Source organism: Macrobrachium nipponense, chromosome 26, assembly GCF_015104395.2.
Source record: "Macrobrachium nipponense isolate FS-2020 chromosome 26, ASM1510439v2, whole genome shotgun sequence".
NCBI lineage: Eukaryota > Metazoa > Arthropoda > Malacostraca > Decapoda > Palaemonidae > Macrobrachium > Macrobrachium nipponense.
Window position 1 is genome coordinate 44,636,191 of NC_087215.1, and position 17,239 is coordinate 44,653,429.

The 17,239-nt window shown below is 37.5% G+C and overlaps 1 protein-coding gene across 1 annotated transcript in view; it reads left to right on the plus strand.

Annotated features, from left to right (window-relative positions):
• Positions 1 to 17,239, plus strand: part of LOC135200241 (E3 ubiquitin-protein ligase RNF10-like) — a 156,894-nt gene that overhangs the window by 129,224 nt on the left and 10,431 nt on the right. The window contains exon 13 of the mRNA XM_064228690.1: positions 480 to 686. Within this exon, the coding sequence (XP_064084760.1) occupies positions 480 to 686 (207 nt within the window). The remainder of the gene's footprint in view (positions 1 to 479; positions 687 to 17,239) is intronic.

The following is a 17,239-nucleotide window of genomic DNA, read 5'->3' on the forward strand; positions in this document are numbered from 1 at the left end:
TGAATACATTTAACAAGCACCTTAAAACCGAACCTCCATTAACCAACGGTGACGGTAACCACGGGCTGCCTTTACTTGAACTTTCAGAATAGGCAGTTAAAAGCATTTATACACTAGGGTATTAACTATTTGTGGATTTGAAAACCATTTTGGGGGAATGTAGTACACATCCACCACGAATAGGGAGGGTCTACTGTGTATTTAGATGGTGCCTCTGCTAGGTCATCTTTCAACCTTCATCATGCATTGGTTATTATTATTAAAATTTCACTTTCTAAGGATTGAATTGGTTTTCCATCCCCAAAGCCCTTTTTTGCCCATAACTTATGTCCATATACTGTCATCCTTTGCATTCTTTTTGTCAATATAACCTAATACAGTGTTTTTTACCTGTATACATTTTACTTCCCTACAGTTACACTAAAAAAATTATACTCTGGCCAACAGCTAGAATTTAAAATGCTCATGGTATTTTTCAGATGGGCCTGTGACTACTGTGAGAAGTAATTCATCAAGCTCATGGAAAATGAAGCATTCAGCAAGTTTTAGTGCTGCAACGGGACCTGCTTGCAGTGAGGCAGATGGCAGTGATGAAGAAAATGAAGCTTTGGCTGTGCCAGAGTTCAAAAATGCTTTTAGTGATGCCATTGCCCAGGCATTAGATGCAGCAGCAAAAAATGCTGCCAGTAAGTATTATAGTAATTAGTGTTTAGCTTAGGTCTGCTGTTGCAGATTTATGTCTGGCATTGCATTCCATTGATATGCGAGGCTATTGTTTTGAATTTTGCTTCATAAAGGCAGTCAAGGTATTTTAGCCATTTTTACTGTGCATCTGTTGTCAAACTATTGGCACCAAGATGATTAGAACTACAGCAAATCCTTGTCAGAAAGTTCATGTTGGCTTACTGTTGTATATAAAGTGTCTGTTGAAGACATAATAGTACTCAAGCTGGAATTTTTTTAAATAAATTTAATTTATTAACCCATACAGGCTGGGCAAAATGTAAAGCACACCCCTAGACTGGGCAAACTTTAAAGTTGGCTGATTTAAAAAAAAGAAAAATAAACATTGGTTGAAAGAGGAAGATATACAAATGCACATGGTATAAGAGAAATAATCCAAAAATATTTTCTGTACCTACCACAGGAAGTTAAAAGTGGATATTTCCAACCTGGTTGGGGCCTCTTTTCCAAGATAGTCGTGTACGGATTTGCTAATTTTACCAAGTTATACATGCTTTTTCTAATAATTTGTATTTTGTAAAAATATTATTACAGCTTTCACAATATCCTAATATAAGAACTAAAATCAGTAACAAATTCCGAGTATATATGTACGAGGTGTACTGAGATGGGGAGATGCAGTACCTTTTAGAGGGGTATACAGGCGGCCCTAGTATTCCTGAAGCTAAGCAATTTTCGACGCCAAGCGATTTTAAAGTCTACGGCCGCAGCACACCTTCTTTGGGAATACTAGACCAGTTAACAGCCCCCTAGACCAGTCAAACGGCGCCATAATCCCGCAATGGCGCAATAAGTAAAATTATATTTATGCAGCATAGTACTATAGAATTTACTTACAGTAGCACTGTACATTACAGTATTATAAATACAGTGGGGCCTCGTTATCCATGGGGGATAGGGCCCAGAACACCCCCCCCCCCCCCCCCCCCCCCACCCCCCCCCCCCCCCCCCGTGATAAGTAAATACCCGTGTTATCCTGATACCCCCCTCAAAAATTGCTTAAAACTGCCTACTTTAATAGTTAACCCACCCAAGACCACTATTCCAATGTTTATAACTGCCTACTTTAGTTCAAACACCAAATATGTTTTCAACTATCACCTAAAACTAAATTCAAGACAGTTTTAAAGTTATTGTACAAAATTAGCCTTAAAAAATAAATGTAGTATATGTACTACTGTACATATGTAGCCTACTAGCCTAGGGATTACAGCTAGAAGCCTACATACGCATGGTGGGCCTCTTTTTTTTTTTACAAGGAAAGAGAGGATGAGTGGTAAGAGTACTATCAAATATGTAAATCATATGGGTACTCACCAACAATCTATGTTGATAAAAGATGGCGACGATTTTGCAGTGCAATCCAGTAATAATAATAACGATAATGCTACCAACAGTATGCAGCGAAAACATCTCTTCCCTTCGTCACAACACGTTAATACTAGTATATTCCACGTAAAAACCTTCATCTGACCTTTAGGCGTCTTTCCCATAAGAGTAAAAGAATCAGGGCTTTTGGATGCCACATAATTAACTCGTTTATATGGGTACAATTTAAAGAACGCGCCGCACACCACATTTCATAACAACAACAAACAAACGTGAGTAGGCCAGTGTTGCCAACTGGGAATGGCAATTTCTTGCTAGATTTTGTTCCATAAAAGGCTAAAAAAAATCACATACCGTATATACTCGAATAACGTGCAATCTCCCATATCGTGCGACCCCCTAATTTGTTTTCACCAATAAACAGTGGTTTTGTGTTTTGCCATGTATCTCATGTATCATGCAAGTTCATAAGGTTGGTGGTTTAGCCTGCTAATGGCCGAGTCATTCAGATGTGTGCTGATGCTAGTCAATTTACGGTAATTTTCTTATTAATCTCGAGAATTGAATAGAAAATCTCAAGATTAAAAAAAAAAAAACAAAAAAAAATCCCAATATAATAAAATAATTGTAAAAATAACACGCCTTGGAGTCCTTAATCATTCCTTCTCTCTCTCTCTCCTCTCTCATTCTCTCTCCTCTCTCTCCTCTCTCTCCTCTCTCTCTCTCTACAGGAATAAATACGTACGTACTGTAATTTGCAGTAAATGTTTAGACATTGTGTGCGTGTTTAAAAAAATGTGCAGTACACACACATTCCGATGTTTCGGTTTTTGGAATTTTTCAGATTTCGGAAATGTGAGGTCAGATGTATAATCAAACAAACACCACTACTGCAGCAAAAACATTTTTTCCCTTTATGTTTTTCATTATTGTTATTTATTAATTACAGTTTATTTAAATAAATATTAATATAATACTGTTAAATGAATGTGAGATAATTAAGATCACCTATAACAAAATAGTGGGACAATTAATACCATATGTTCACTAATAGGTATTATTTTTCAAAACAAACATTCCGTAAAACACAAAAAATATATGTATAAAACAATCAAAATATAATAATGTTTTGCAGTTCAACTTGTGAATTTTAACAATAAGTATGACTATATAATATATTTTACCATATCGATCTTGAAGTTGAAGAGTCGTAAAATTCTGAGGATGGTCCGGGAAAAGGATTTGTACTTTGTGATTACGTATCGCTACAACACCATGTGGTATTTTCATACCACTATATTGATGACGCATCGCTACGAGACACTGGTGTTTTTCATACCACTATACGTTAAAGTTAAAAACATGACATAGAATCGACTTTGCGACTTCGTTCACTTTGATATTTTTAACGATACAATAACTATCATTTGTACTACTAAAACCATCTTCACATAAGTAATTTTTCGTAAGATATGTGTTGTTGCAAAAGCTAGCTTATACATAAAAGGCTTTTATAATTTAAGTCATCTTAGATATACATATGCACCCAAACTCATTGTGGGGAAATTTACTACTGTTTCCTCGGATATTGAAATACTTTAGCATCATTCAAACACTTTAATAATATAATGCATGAATACTAGGCTATACATATTTACATCGTATACAAATACTACATACAGTTATATACACATACTTTTATATACAAAGTTAACAGTTATATACACATACTTTTATATACAAAGTTAATCATATGAGTAGTGATCAGACGACAGCACTGGACTACGTACGTACTACTTGGAAGATAAAACGAACAAAAATTTTGTTGTTGTTAGTCGCCGGGATAGATTAACATTTTTCCAGAGATTAAAAAGCTGAATTTTGTTTTGAAGGTATGTCAACCGCGATATTATATTATTGTTTTCACGAAGGAATAATTATATAAAGAAAATTATTGAGTAATTTTTGCCGTCAGCAGTCAGAAAATCACGAACATGGTAACGTTCAAACCTAGTGCCATCCATGGCGTATGTCTATAAATAGAACAGAAGCAGAGGGCAGTCATTGGATAACAGATCTCCATGGCTACCAACCAACCAATCAGGTGTTAGTTATACTATTCTGTAATTTCTTAGAATGAACGTTTACACACACGAAGCTAACGATGATGTATGTGTTTTGCATACAGTACGTAGTTTTAGTTTGTATTATTAGTGTAAGTATTTTACTGATTTCATGAAGAATAGAATGATTCCTTCTCATTACTTTGAATGCAAAATGGCTTGAAGATTCTTCCGCAAAAAGAAGAGAAAAAAAAATTCCTTAGAAGATGATACCTATTTATTAACGTGGTTGACATACCTTCAAAACAAAATTCAGCTCTTTAATCTCTGGAAAAATGTTAATCTATCCCGGCGACTAACAACAACAAAATTTTTGTTTGTTTTTTATCTTCCAATAGTACGTACGTAGTCCAGTGCACAGCTGTCGTCTGATCACTACTCATATGATTAATTTTGTATATAAAACTATGTGTATATAACTGTTAACTTTGTATATAAAAGTATGTGTATATAACTGTATGTAGTATTTGTATACGATGTAAATATGTATAGCCTAGTATTTATGCATTATATTATTAAAGTGTTTGAATGATGCTAAAGTATTTCAATATCCGAGGAAACAGTAGTAAATTTCCCCACAATGAGTTTGGGTACATAAGTATATCTAAGATGACTTAAATTATAAAAGCCTTTTATGTATAAGCTAGCTTTTGTAACAACACATATCTTACGAAAAATTACTTATGTGAAGATGGTTTTAGTAGTACAAATGATAGTTATTGTATCGTTAAAAATATCAAAGTGAACAAAGTCGCAAAGTCGATTCTATGTCATGTTTTTCCTAAACGCGTTGACTTAAAGGAGAACGTTATGTATGATAATTCTAAACTATTATTCACTACCAAAATAACGATGATATTTTGTATTGAAAATTAATGTTACGTATATTCCAAACATTATTACTACGTAACATGAATAGTACTATAAAAATTTCGAAAGATATTCTTGCTGTGAACGCTACCATAATTTGATTTTCATATACGTACGTACATATTGTCAGCTGGCTGGCCTCGCATAGATAAAATTGATTTCACTGATATGGAATTACTCCACGAATAGCCTTTTTATTATAAGATATGACGATAATATATAAGGTAAAAATGCTTTATGTATTTCGTTTACGCTTCGTCGCCAATAACAAACAGCAATACTTACGATAATCTATGTCAAATAGCGTTTGTATGACTTCATTGTTCAGAGAAGTTATGTACGAATACTGCCAAAATAATGAAGTTCGAATTAATTTTAGCCTTAATGTTATTACTACTGTAATTACACTACCACTACTATTAAAATTTCTAAAAGTTTATCAAAACAAAAAATGTTGCTTTGAACGCAACCGTATACATAAACCATTTTTGTACGTAAAGGTATATGCTTACATTTTGTGGCTGGCCACTCCGACGATAAGTTGAGTGCAATGATGTGGAATTATTCTTCGAATAGGCTATTTATTATGAAGATATGACTATAATATATATGGTAAGAATGGTTTTATTACCTTTATTGTCAGTTAATATCATAATGTGAATGTTTGTGTACGTTGGTGGTTATCGCACTGCAACTACGCTTAGCCTACCAATGAACGTCGTACATAAACCTTGAATAGGCTATTCATTTCGAAGATAGGACAATAATATATTAGGTGAGAATGGTTTTATTACCTTTATTGTCAGTTAATATCATTATATGAGTCTTTAAATGAATGTTGGTAGTTATCGGACCACGGCCGAGGGTTAGCCTACCGAAAAACATCGCATACGCAACACAACAAACCCGTGATGCAGCGATTCATACCAGTGATGTAACATGAGAAACGGTCCAAGAAAAAACCTGTGATTAACTGGATCCGTGAATACTGATCCGTGAATAAGCGATGCCCCACTGTACTGTGAAGTGATAAAAGCCTAGCTTTAATCCTTTGGGTGTATAGAGTAGGTAAAGATATAATAAGGTTTTATACAGTGTATAGGTAGCTGTAGTGTTCAAGTTACGATAATTCATCTTACGATAATCTGAATTTGAGACCAAATTACAATAGCCTAACTTAATCTCATCTTCTAGTTACACAAGTTCAAAAACAGCATAAGAGAATGATGAATGTATGGTTTTAACGTTATACTCATTGCGTAAACATGTACAGCCATTAACAACCAAACGAGAAACAACTTTTTTTTTCTAAGCACAACCAAATTGGATAACATCCGTTTGGCTTGTGTGTCAATCATCGTACTATAGTACACTATTACTGTAGTTATAAACGACCTTACTTAGAATAGGACTGAGATAGCTTAATGTAATAACTTTATTTGCTATAGATCAAAGATCAATAGGGAAATATACTGTGAAATTTAAACTTAGTTTATACTGTTAAATTTAAACCTAGTTATAGCTGAAGCTGAGAAAACTGTTCATGCTGCTAATGACCATTATCGTGCATCAGCAACAAGGATAAAACTCCAGTAAACGTATGGATCAAACACAACTGTAGATAAAATCCTTTTAATGAAAACTACTGTGCTTGAAAGAATATATTTTACTGTTGGTTTCACGCCGATAAAAGATAAATAACTTAAAGTTTGTATTACGATGATATAAAGGAAAAAGCAACAAACCTATCCCAGAATGATTGCCATTCAGTTAAAACCCCACTGACTTTGGGCAACTCCAATTTAGGCAATCTCACATTAACATTGCACGCAGAAATGACAGAAGCAGAACTGCTTTCACCAGGCCTAGGCCTAGGCTGACTTGAGCCATGTTAACTAACCTTTGGGTAGCCTGTATCCTCGGAGCTCTTACCTCTCGCCAAAAATTTATCGTCATACTCAATGTCCTCTTCTAAGACCTTGGAATCGCAAATTTCCAATTCCAACATTGACTGCACAACATCCAAGGTGGCCAGACGCTTGTCAAATTCATCAACAGCGTCCTGTAACTCCACTTTGGTCACAATCACATCGTCCAACAATACTTGCAGTGCGTTTGACGATCGGGTAGCCCATCCATGGGGTGGTGCAGCTCTTCCTTAACTTTCCCTCCTTCATTCTGTCTTACTACACAAAAATGGGACTCGGCAAGGCAACTATATCCAAAGAAATCCCGGGTTTCTGGGCACCAAATATCCATTCCACTCAGACAGCAACAATGAGAGCGAACAAAGACAGAGGACATCAAAGCAGGAACAGAAAATTCAGGATTCACATAATGTGCCATTTCACTAAGCGTGCGCTCTTTTTATTTTTGTTAAGTCAGATGCAAAATTTCCCAGATAGCTCTTGGTAAATAAGTATCAGTTATCCAAACATAAATAATCATCTTTTACAACCAAATTAATAAAAGCAAAAAGGGAAAAATTAAAGAATTATTTTACAAAAAAATTAATCTAATAGGAATTTTACTCATATCTAACAGCATGTGATAGACAAAGTATTAATAAACATTACCTTAATATAATTTATCTAGCCCTAAATCTCCAAACCCCATTGGCAACCCTGTTACCTCGTACACTGCCATTGATAGTTACAAAACCTTCCCTTGAAAATCGGTTGTCAACGAGCGCCCGCGTTGTTGACATCACATCACGGCTCTTCTTTATAAATTTCTGAAACCTTTTTTGCCTTTAAAGCTCTCATTTATTGGTAATGCAGTTATGTTATTTACCATTTATGAAATCCACGAAATTAGTTAACTTTTATTTCTATTTTGTTATATATTTTATTTTGATTAACTTTTGTGTGACCCGGATTTACATGACCTGTCCAACAGTCCAATGGATAGCCAAGATGATTCGACTTTTCCTTCTGCGAGCAACGTCAGGCATTGCCTGGCTTGTGAGACAAGGATGAGTAGCAGGGACAATGAACCTATGACTTTTGTAAATCTTGTCATGGACAGGTTTGTGACTTGACTTCTTGTTGCAACTTGTGTAAGTCTTGGTCTGACGTAGATGTGACGACGTATGTTAAACATCAAGGAATCTTGCAGCGTAAAAGATCAAGGAGATGTAAGTCTTAGTCTGACGTAGACATGATGACGTATGTTAAACATCAAAGAATCTTGCCGCATAAAAGATTAAGGAGAAAAAGAAATCGGTAGCTAAACCTGTATCTAATGATTTCCTTGAATTGTGCGCCCTTGGTTCTGGTTCTTCGGTTTTGGTATCATGTGATTCCAATTCCGAATTAATTGAAGTTTTGCCACCTTTACAACTGGTAACTAATGAGGTCGTTTCTGATTTTGATTAAAGTTTTTTAGTGTTGGAAACTAGTTGGAATAAGAAATTTGAAACACACCATAGTTTAAACATTTCAGCCAAGTTTAACAAGCTGTCAGAAAATTTTGAAGCAGCTTTTACTAGGATGTCTAACAATCTTTTAGATTCATTTTCAGCTCCTTGTAAGGTACCTTTCAACAGTACCCTTGGTAAACTGTGTGACAGAAATTCTGGCTTGTGAACCCCGTCCCGGCGAAGGCCTAGGGGGGATCCGGTCCAGGCAGGTGCCTGACAATTCTTTACTTAATGTGTCCCCTGTTAGTCCCGTAACAGTGCCAAAGGGTGCTTATTTAGGATAAGGGGGAGGGATATTAGTGTTAGACCTAAGACAGCTAGTCGTCAGGATATTACTTTGGGGGAAGTTTCACAGTTAGGATCTGATGATGATGAGGACATGGATTCGTGTGATATTGATGTTTCATTGAACGGCAGTCATGATGTTGAGTTCAAAAACTTTTTTTATTTAGTTTTTGAGTTTTCTTCCTCAGGTGAGGCCTAAAGAGCAGAAGCATCCTCCACTTCACTGTATTACAGAAGGGATTTTTCTTGTCAGTCCTTCCCCGTTGTGGGAATTTTTACATTTTTCCTTTGCTCAGAGATTTGCGTGAGTGAGGGCTGATGTCGCTGCTAAACTTCCGAAGGTGATCCGGGAATGGGAGAGGTGTTTATCAGGTGGTGGATGATACTTCATTCTCTCGACCCCCCAAACCTAATCCTGATTTTTTCCGACTTCGGGTCAGCCTTTGCTTTCCAAGGCTTCGGTCTCAGTCTCACTCAAAGACTATTGCCATGGCATCTGTTATGAGCTCCTTGCAGGAGCAGGCGACTCAATCCTTCAACATGTTGGTCCTGGTGATTCCCTTTTTAATATGTCTGTGCTTTCTGAGGTTTTGAAAAGCTCACTGGGCCTTATCAAGAGCTTTTTCCTCGCGTTTTCTTCCCATTTCTTAAAGGGGTAAGCGTAAGTTTAGGGCCAGACTTGCACCTTCTGCTCCAGCCCAACAACCTCCTCTTCCTGGCTCGTTTTTCCCCGAGTACATCTCAGGTTTCTGGCGCCTCGGCTTCCTTCTCTGATGCTCACCCTTTGAAACGCGGGAGAGGTTCTTGGCACGGATCTAAGGGTAGAGGAAGAGCTCAACCTTCAGGAGGTCCTTCTTCCTTGTCTGTGTGTAAGAATTTTCAGAAGTAAGAGTCATTACCTACTCGACCACAGTAGGAGCTTCTCTCTCGCCATTGGTCAGCTTAGTAGGAGAGAGTGGTGGATGCTTGGGTAGTGGAAGTCCTGAAGGTTGGTTACGAGATCCCTTTTGTTTCAAGACCTCACTTTCCAATCGTCCTCTCGAGTTCAGCAGTTATTCCCCTCACTCAATCAGGGGTCAAACCTTGGAGAAGGATGCCATAGAGCGAGTTCCTCCTCCCGGGCTTTACTCACAGGTGTTTGTGGTTCTAAAGGCTCAGGTGCCTGGGGCCCAATCGTAGATCTTTTGGTCCTGAACAAGTTCATGACCCTTTGTTTCAGCCTCACCACTGCTCCACAGGTCTTTGTTCGGGTAATGGCTCCTGTTTCGGGTATTCTGCATCGGTTAAAAGTAAGGATGCTTCGGTATCTAGACAATTGGCTAGTCCAGGATGACTCTCTAGAGAAATGTCTCCAGTCGAGGGAGAAAGTTCTGTCTCTGTGTCAAGTTGGGCATTCGTGTCAACTTCAATGAGTCCAATCTAATCTCCAGCCAGATCATGACTTACCTGGGGATTGTTTTGAATTCCCAGATTTTGAGGGCTTCTCCCTCTCAGAAATGGATAGACAAGCTTCTAAGTCTGGCTGAAGAATTTCTGTCCTCCGTAATGCAGCCAGTCTCTCTTTGGAGGACTCTCTAGGGCCGTTTTTCATCCCTCATCCAACTGGTTCCCGGAGGTCATCTCAGAATGAGGTCCCCTCAGTCAACCCTTTGCCAGTCATGGGATTTTGTGTCCGAGGACACGTTAGTTGCCTCCTCTCCACAATGTCGGAAGGATCTCCGTTGGTGGATGCAAACTCACTGCCTCAAGTCAAGGACGTCTCTTCTTTCTGTTCCGCCAAACCTGTTTTGGTCAGATGACATGGGTCGAGGTTGGGGTGCGCATGTGGGCTCTGAAGCCGCTTCGGCCCTTTGGTCAGAGGAAGAGAGGATCATATCAATAAATTGGAGGGAACTAAGGTCTGTGTACCTAGGCCTTCTTTCATTTTCAGGATCAGCTGTCGGCGTCGGTTGTAGCGATCTTCGTCGACAACGCCACAGGTCTTGTACTTAAGAAGCCAAGGTGGTACACAGTCGGAACTTGTCATTCAAGCATATGCATTTCCTCCTTTCGCTCTGGTGAGGTCAGTCTTCAACTAAGTGAGGGCGACCAAGTGTCTTGATCTCCCCCTTCTGGCTAGCACTGGTGTACTCTCTCTCTCTCTCTCTCTTCTGACAGAGACCAGATCTTCTCAAACAACGTCTTTTTCATCAGTTCCATGAGAGGCTCCACATGCTTCATCTTCATGCCTGGAACTGTCAGGAGATTCTCCAAGTAGGAAGGGTTCTCCTCCAAAGTGGCTCGACAGTTGGCTTTTGCCAAACAGCAATCAACTGAGTAATTTATCAAGCTAAATGGTCAGGTTTCAGATGTTGGTATAGGTCTCAAGGCCATTCAATTTCTAGACCTTCCTTACCGAAAATAGCGGACTTTTTAGTTTTATTTACATCATGACAGAGGCCTGTCATCTTTCTGCGTTAAGGGTTATAGGTCGATGCTTTCGTATATTTTTAAGGTGAGGCTTCCTGAAATCTCTTCTTATGTCAGTAGAGATTTAAAACTATCTTTTTTCCTACTCCGACCCAGTCCGCAGTTGTCTCCTCCAACATGTGATGTTAATAAAGTCCTTGAAGCCTTGAGGTTCCCTCCATTTGAGCCTTTGAATACAGCCAACTTAAGGTACCTCTCTAAGACACTTCCTTGTCTTGCAGGCGACAGCCAAGAGGTGGGTGAACTGCAAGCACTCTCTTTTTTGGACAAGATACGATTTTGTCATAACCTCCCAAATTTGTCGCAAAGGCTGAATCGTCTGATAATCCCATTCCCAGGTCTTTCATTCTCAAGTCACCAGTCTGACTTTGTCTGTAACTTGTCACTAGTCGACTGTTGGTAATTTGAATGAGGAATTAGTTATTTGCCCTGTTAGGGAGCTCTCGTGCTTTTTACATCACACAAAGAACATTCAGTGTCGTCCCTGTCATCTGTTGGTTTTACCCAGAAATGTCAAAGAATGGTGTATCCTTTTTCCTCGAGAGATGTTATTGTTAAAACTGGTGGTTCGGCTGCCTGTGAAGGCCAAGCGCTGAGAGCACACAGTTGCTATAGCAGTAGCTTTCATGAACTTTTCTGTCACCAAGGTGCTTGAGGCGGCGACTTGGCATTCTAATTCTGTTTTGCCTCTTTTTACGTGAGGGATATACATATCTCTAGTTCTATTTGACCTTGTTCTTTAGGCCCGTTGGTGAAGGCAGGACAGGTCGTCAGACAGGAGAATTAGATAGTCTTCCTGTTTTACATTTGATTGCTACCCGTATCTTATTTTTGCTGTATTTGTATAAATAATGGGAATTAGGCAGTTTGGTATTTATAGGTGGTGTTGATTATGTAAGGAATGGCCGCTTTGACAACTCATGCTGCTTCCATTGTCAGTCTGACATTGGACCAGCCACTGGGTTGTTGGCACTGAAGACTATACTTCTCCCAAAGTCAATGCTGACTTAGGACTACCCACTGGTTTGCCTGTTTTGACAACTCGTGCTTCTTCCATTGTCTTTCTGGACAGGGAATTTGTCAATGGGTCGTCTGGTGTCATCTGGTGACTCATTCACCATCTACTTTTTGTCTCACCTGTTTTCTCAGTCAGACACTCACGCAAGATCAGGTGACATTTAGTAGCTGTGAGTTTTTTGTTGACAAAATCGGTTGCATTGATACACCCTCCGATGATCATTTAACATGAGACCAGTTTGAGCTTGAGTCAGGAGTTGCTCATGAGATGATATCACTGCTTGCGATGTTGGGTTGCATTGATACACCCCAATGTTTTCTTAGCTTTGAATCGCCCAGGCAGTCCAGGCACTCATCCCTCGGGAAAGTCACCAATATCCGCTCCTCTCTCTTGGCGCCAAACATCATGAGAGACAGGTGTCGTTGGTGCGTATTAATGCTTGATGAAGTCCTCAGGGTGCAGCCTTGCTGTCCTCGATGTCGTCTTGACTTGTCACCTGGTTGGTCACCTGACTTTTGTACAGACGGACTGACTATGCAATTAATCCTTGTCCTTTACTACCGCAGTTCGATGGCATATGGTAGGAGAGTTCTGAGTATCTTAGACTTTGGGTTGAGTTATTAACTTATATATATATATATATATATTTCTTTGTTGCTTGATGCCTTCTTATTAATTTTTCTTTTTATTCCTTTTCCATTAATTGGGTTAGGTTGGTTCCTGTTATTCTGCCCGAAAGGGAAATTTTATTCAGATTCCCTCCTGCTTTTCAATGTGGTTAATCAGGCTAGATAAATTATGTTAAGGTAATGTTTATTAATATGGAATTTTTATAATAGTATTAATATTATTAATACATACCTGTATCATTTTTCTAGTCCCCCTCCCCCCACAACTGATTTTCAAGGAAAGGTTTTGTAACGGTCAACGGCAGTGTTGCCAACTGGCGAACAGAATAGGAGGTAACAGGGTTGCCAATTTGGTAAATTTTGCTGCTGTTTTTGGAGATTAAGGGATAGATAAATTATACAGGTAAGTAGTAGTATTAATATTAATTTTATAATAAAAAATTCCATATTTCTACAAGGAAATCATGTTTAGGTGATGAAATTTTATGGTTCACTTAATATGCCAGTATATACAGCATATTTCATTTGTTTAACTCATTTTGCTCTGTTATGGAAACTGTGTTGAGTTAACCCTCTTACGCCGATTGGACGTTTTAAACGTCGAGTCAAAATGTCTCCCGTATGCCGATTGGACGTATCATACGTCGGCTCAAAAAAGTTTTTTTAAAAATTCGCGGAAAAATACTTATAGGTCTACCAGCCGAAAACTTTTAAATCACGCGCCTTGGGGGATGCTGGGAGTTCACGGATCAAGGCGCTGTTTTGTTTACAATCGCTACACAGGCACGCAAGCGCGAATTTCTTTCTTATCGCACTAAAAAGTATCAGTGACACATCTCAAAAGTTATTTCGTCACTTTGACATAATTTTTGCACCATTTTAAATTATCCTTTACATGAAGTATTGTATATGAAAATGTGCGCAATTTCATTTAAAATACAACAAAAAAATACTCATGATTGTAGCTTTTATCAGTTTTGAAATATTTTCATATAAATAACAATAAGTGCAAAAATTTCAACCTTCGGTCAACTTTGACTCTACCGAAATGGTCGAGAAACGCAATTGTAAGCTAAAATTCTTATATTATAGTAATATTCAATCATTTGCGTTCATTTTGCAACAAATTGGACGTCTCTAGCACAATATTTCGATGTATGGTGAATTTATGAAAAAACTTTTTCCTTACGTTCGTGCGATAACTCTTCCGATAAATTTTTTCGTGCGATTGTCCTAATGTTTGCACCCTTTTAAATTTGCCGTTACATAAAGTTTTATATATGGAAATGTGCAATATTTCATGCACAATACAACAAAAAACAACCCATGGTTGTAGCTTTTATCAGTTTTGAAATATTTTCATATAAATAACGTTAAGTGCAAAAATTTCAACTTTCGGTCAACTTTGACTCTACCGAAATGGTCGAAAAACGCAATTGTAAGCTAAAACTCTTATATTCTAGTAATATTCAATCATTTACCTTCATTTTGCAACGACTTGGAAGTCTCTAGCACAATATTTCGATTTATGGTGAATTTATGAAAAAAAAAAAAAAAAAAAAAAATTCCTTACGTCCGTGCGGTAACTCTTCCGAAAAAATCAGAATTTTTTTGTGCGATTGTCGAAATGTTTGCACCATTTAAAATTAGCTGTTACATAAAGTTTTATATATGAAAATGTGCGCAATTTCATGTAGAATACAACTAAAAATGATTTAAGGTTGTAGCTTTTCTCTTTTTTTGAAATATTTGCATATAAATCACGATAAATAGAAAAAAATCACGTTCGGTCAAATTTGACTCTACCGAAATAGTTGAAAAACGCAATTGTAAGCTAAAACTCTTACGGCCTAGTAATATTCCGTCATTTTTCTTCATTTTTAAACAAATTTGAAGTCTCTAGAACAATATTGTGATTTATGGTGAATTTTTGAAAAATATATTTACCTTCACTCCGCGCGCCGATTCGCGGCCGCAAGTCTCCGAAATACGTACATCACATTATCCTAATATTTGCTCCTTTTCATATTAGCCGTTTTATAGAGTTTCATATATCAAAATGTGCGCAAATTCATGAAAAAAAACAATAAAAAATAATTGAAGGTTGTAGCTTTTTCTATCTCCGAAATATGTGCATATAAAAAAATATATATATAAAAATTTCGACATTCGGTCAAATTTAACTTGTCCGAAATGGTCGAAATCTGCAATTCTAATCTAAAACTCTTACAGTATCGTAATATTAAATCATTTGTCTTAATTTTGAAACAAATTGGAAGTCTAGAACAATATTTAGAATTAGGGTAAATTTTTGAAAATATTTCTTTAAGCCTGCGCGTTACGAATTCGTACATCATTTTGTGATAATATTTTTCCGGTGTTGCTTTTATTGTTTTACTATGTATTATATATCAAAATGATTGCTATTTACTTTACAATACAACGGGAAAAAAAAGTAACTCGTTAGCTTTGACCGTTTTTTGCACAGCGTGATTTGAATACAATTATCTATGAATTTTTTTTTTTTCGCTACCATATATCGCATTATTTAAATATGATAATGATATTATTTTTCATTTTTGATGATTGCATACTAATCTTCAGGCAATGACAAAAAATGAGCCAAAAATGAACTCTTAATCTTCAAAACTAAGCGCGCTGTGATTTTTTGAAAAAATTATTTTTTCCGCTTCCGCGCTCACTCCAAACCGGCGCCGGCATACAGGAGAGGTTTTGATTTTTAGGGCTTTGGCGTAAGAGGGTTAAACACCCTGTGTTTTTATCTTAAGTGCATAAGGATTTTGAGTAAAACACCTTGTGTTTGCATCTTAAGTGCATATGGATTTTGAGTTTCATCTTAAGTGCATATGGATTTTGAGTTTCATCTTAAGTGCATAAGGATTTTGAGTAAAACGCCCTGTGTTTTTTTTCAGCTTAAGTGCATATGGATTTTGAGTAAAACGCCCTGTGTTTTCATCTTTAGTGCAAATGGATTTTGAGTAAAACGCCCTGTGTTTTCATCTTTAGTGCAAATGGATTTTGAGTAAAACGCCCTGTGTTTTCATCTTAAGTGCATAAGGATTTTGAGTAAACGCCCTGTGTTTTCATCTTAAGTGCATATGAATTTTGAGTAAAGTGCCTTGTGTTTTCATCTTAAGTGCATATGGATTTTGAGTAGAACGCCCTGTGTTTTCAGCTTAAGTGCATAAGGATTTTGAGTAAAACGCCCTGTGTTTTCATCTTAAGTGCATAAGGATTTTGAGTAAAACGCCCTGTGTTTTCATCTTAAGTGCATATGAATTTTGAGTAAAGTGCCTTGTGTTTTCAGCTTAAGTGCATATGCATTTTGAGTAAAACGCCCCTGTGTTTTCATCCTCGTGCATATGATTTTGAGTAGAACGCCCTGTGTTTTCATCCTAAGTGCATATGGATTTTGAGTAGAACGCCCTGTGTTTTCATCCTAAGTGCATATGGATTTTGAGTAGAACGCCTTGTGTTTTCATCAAGTGCATATGGATTTTGAGTAGAACGCCTTGTGTTTTCATCTTAAGTGCATATGGATTTTGAGTAGAACGCCCTGTGTTTTCATCCTAAGTGCATATGGATTTTGAGTAGAACGCCCTTTGTTTTCATCCTAAGTGCATATGGATTTTGAGTAAAACGCCCTGTGTTTTCAGCTTAAGTGCACATGGATTTTGAGTAAAACACCTTGTGTTTTCAGCTTAAGTGCATATGGATTTTGATGCCCTGTGTTTTCATCTTAAGTGCATATGGATTTTGAGTAAAACGCCTTGTGTTTTCATCTTAAGTGCATATGGATTTTGAGTAAAACGCCCTGTGTTTTCATCTTAAGTGCATATGGATTTTGAGTAAAACGCCCTGTGTTTTCATCTTAAGTGCATATGGATTTTGAGTAAAACACCTTGTGTTTTCATACAATCAACTTACCTGTCAGATATATACATAGCTAAGACTCCGTCGTCCCCGACAGAAATTAATTTCGCGCCACTCGCTACAGGTAGGTCAGGTGATCTACCGGCCTGCCCTGGGCGGCAGGACTAGGAACCATTCCCGTTTTCTACTCATATATTTTCTGTCGCCGGTGGTATCAACATCGTTGCTGCCACCTCCTGACTGGAATTCGCTTTTCTAGACAATTGATCATCTTTTTGTGGACTTTTGGTGACGTACCTGGATCGTTGTTTTGGCATTCGCTACTGTGGACTGGATTTGGACTTGCTTTTGATTTTTCTTCAAGAATGTCTGATTCAAGTGGTTGAGTGAGAGTGTGTGTGAATGTAGGCTGCAAGGTGAGGATACCGAAGGCTTCGGTTGATCCTCACACTGTATG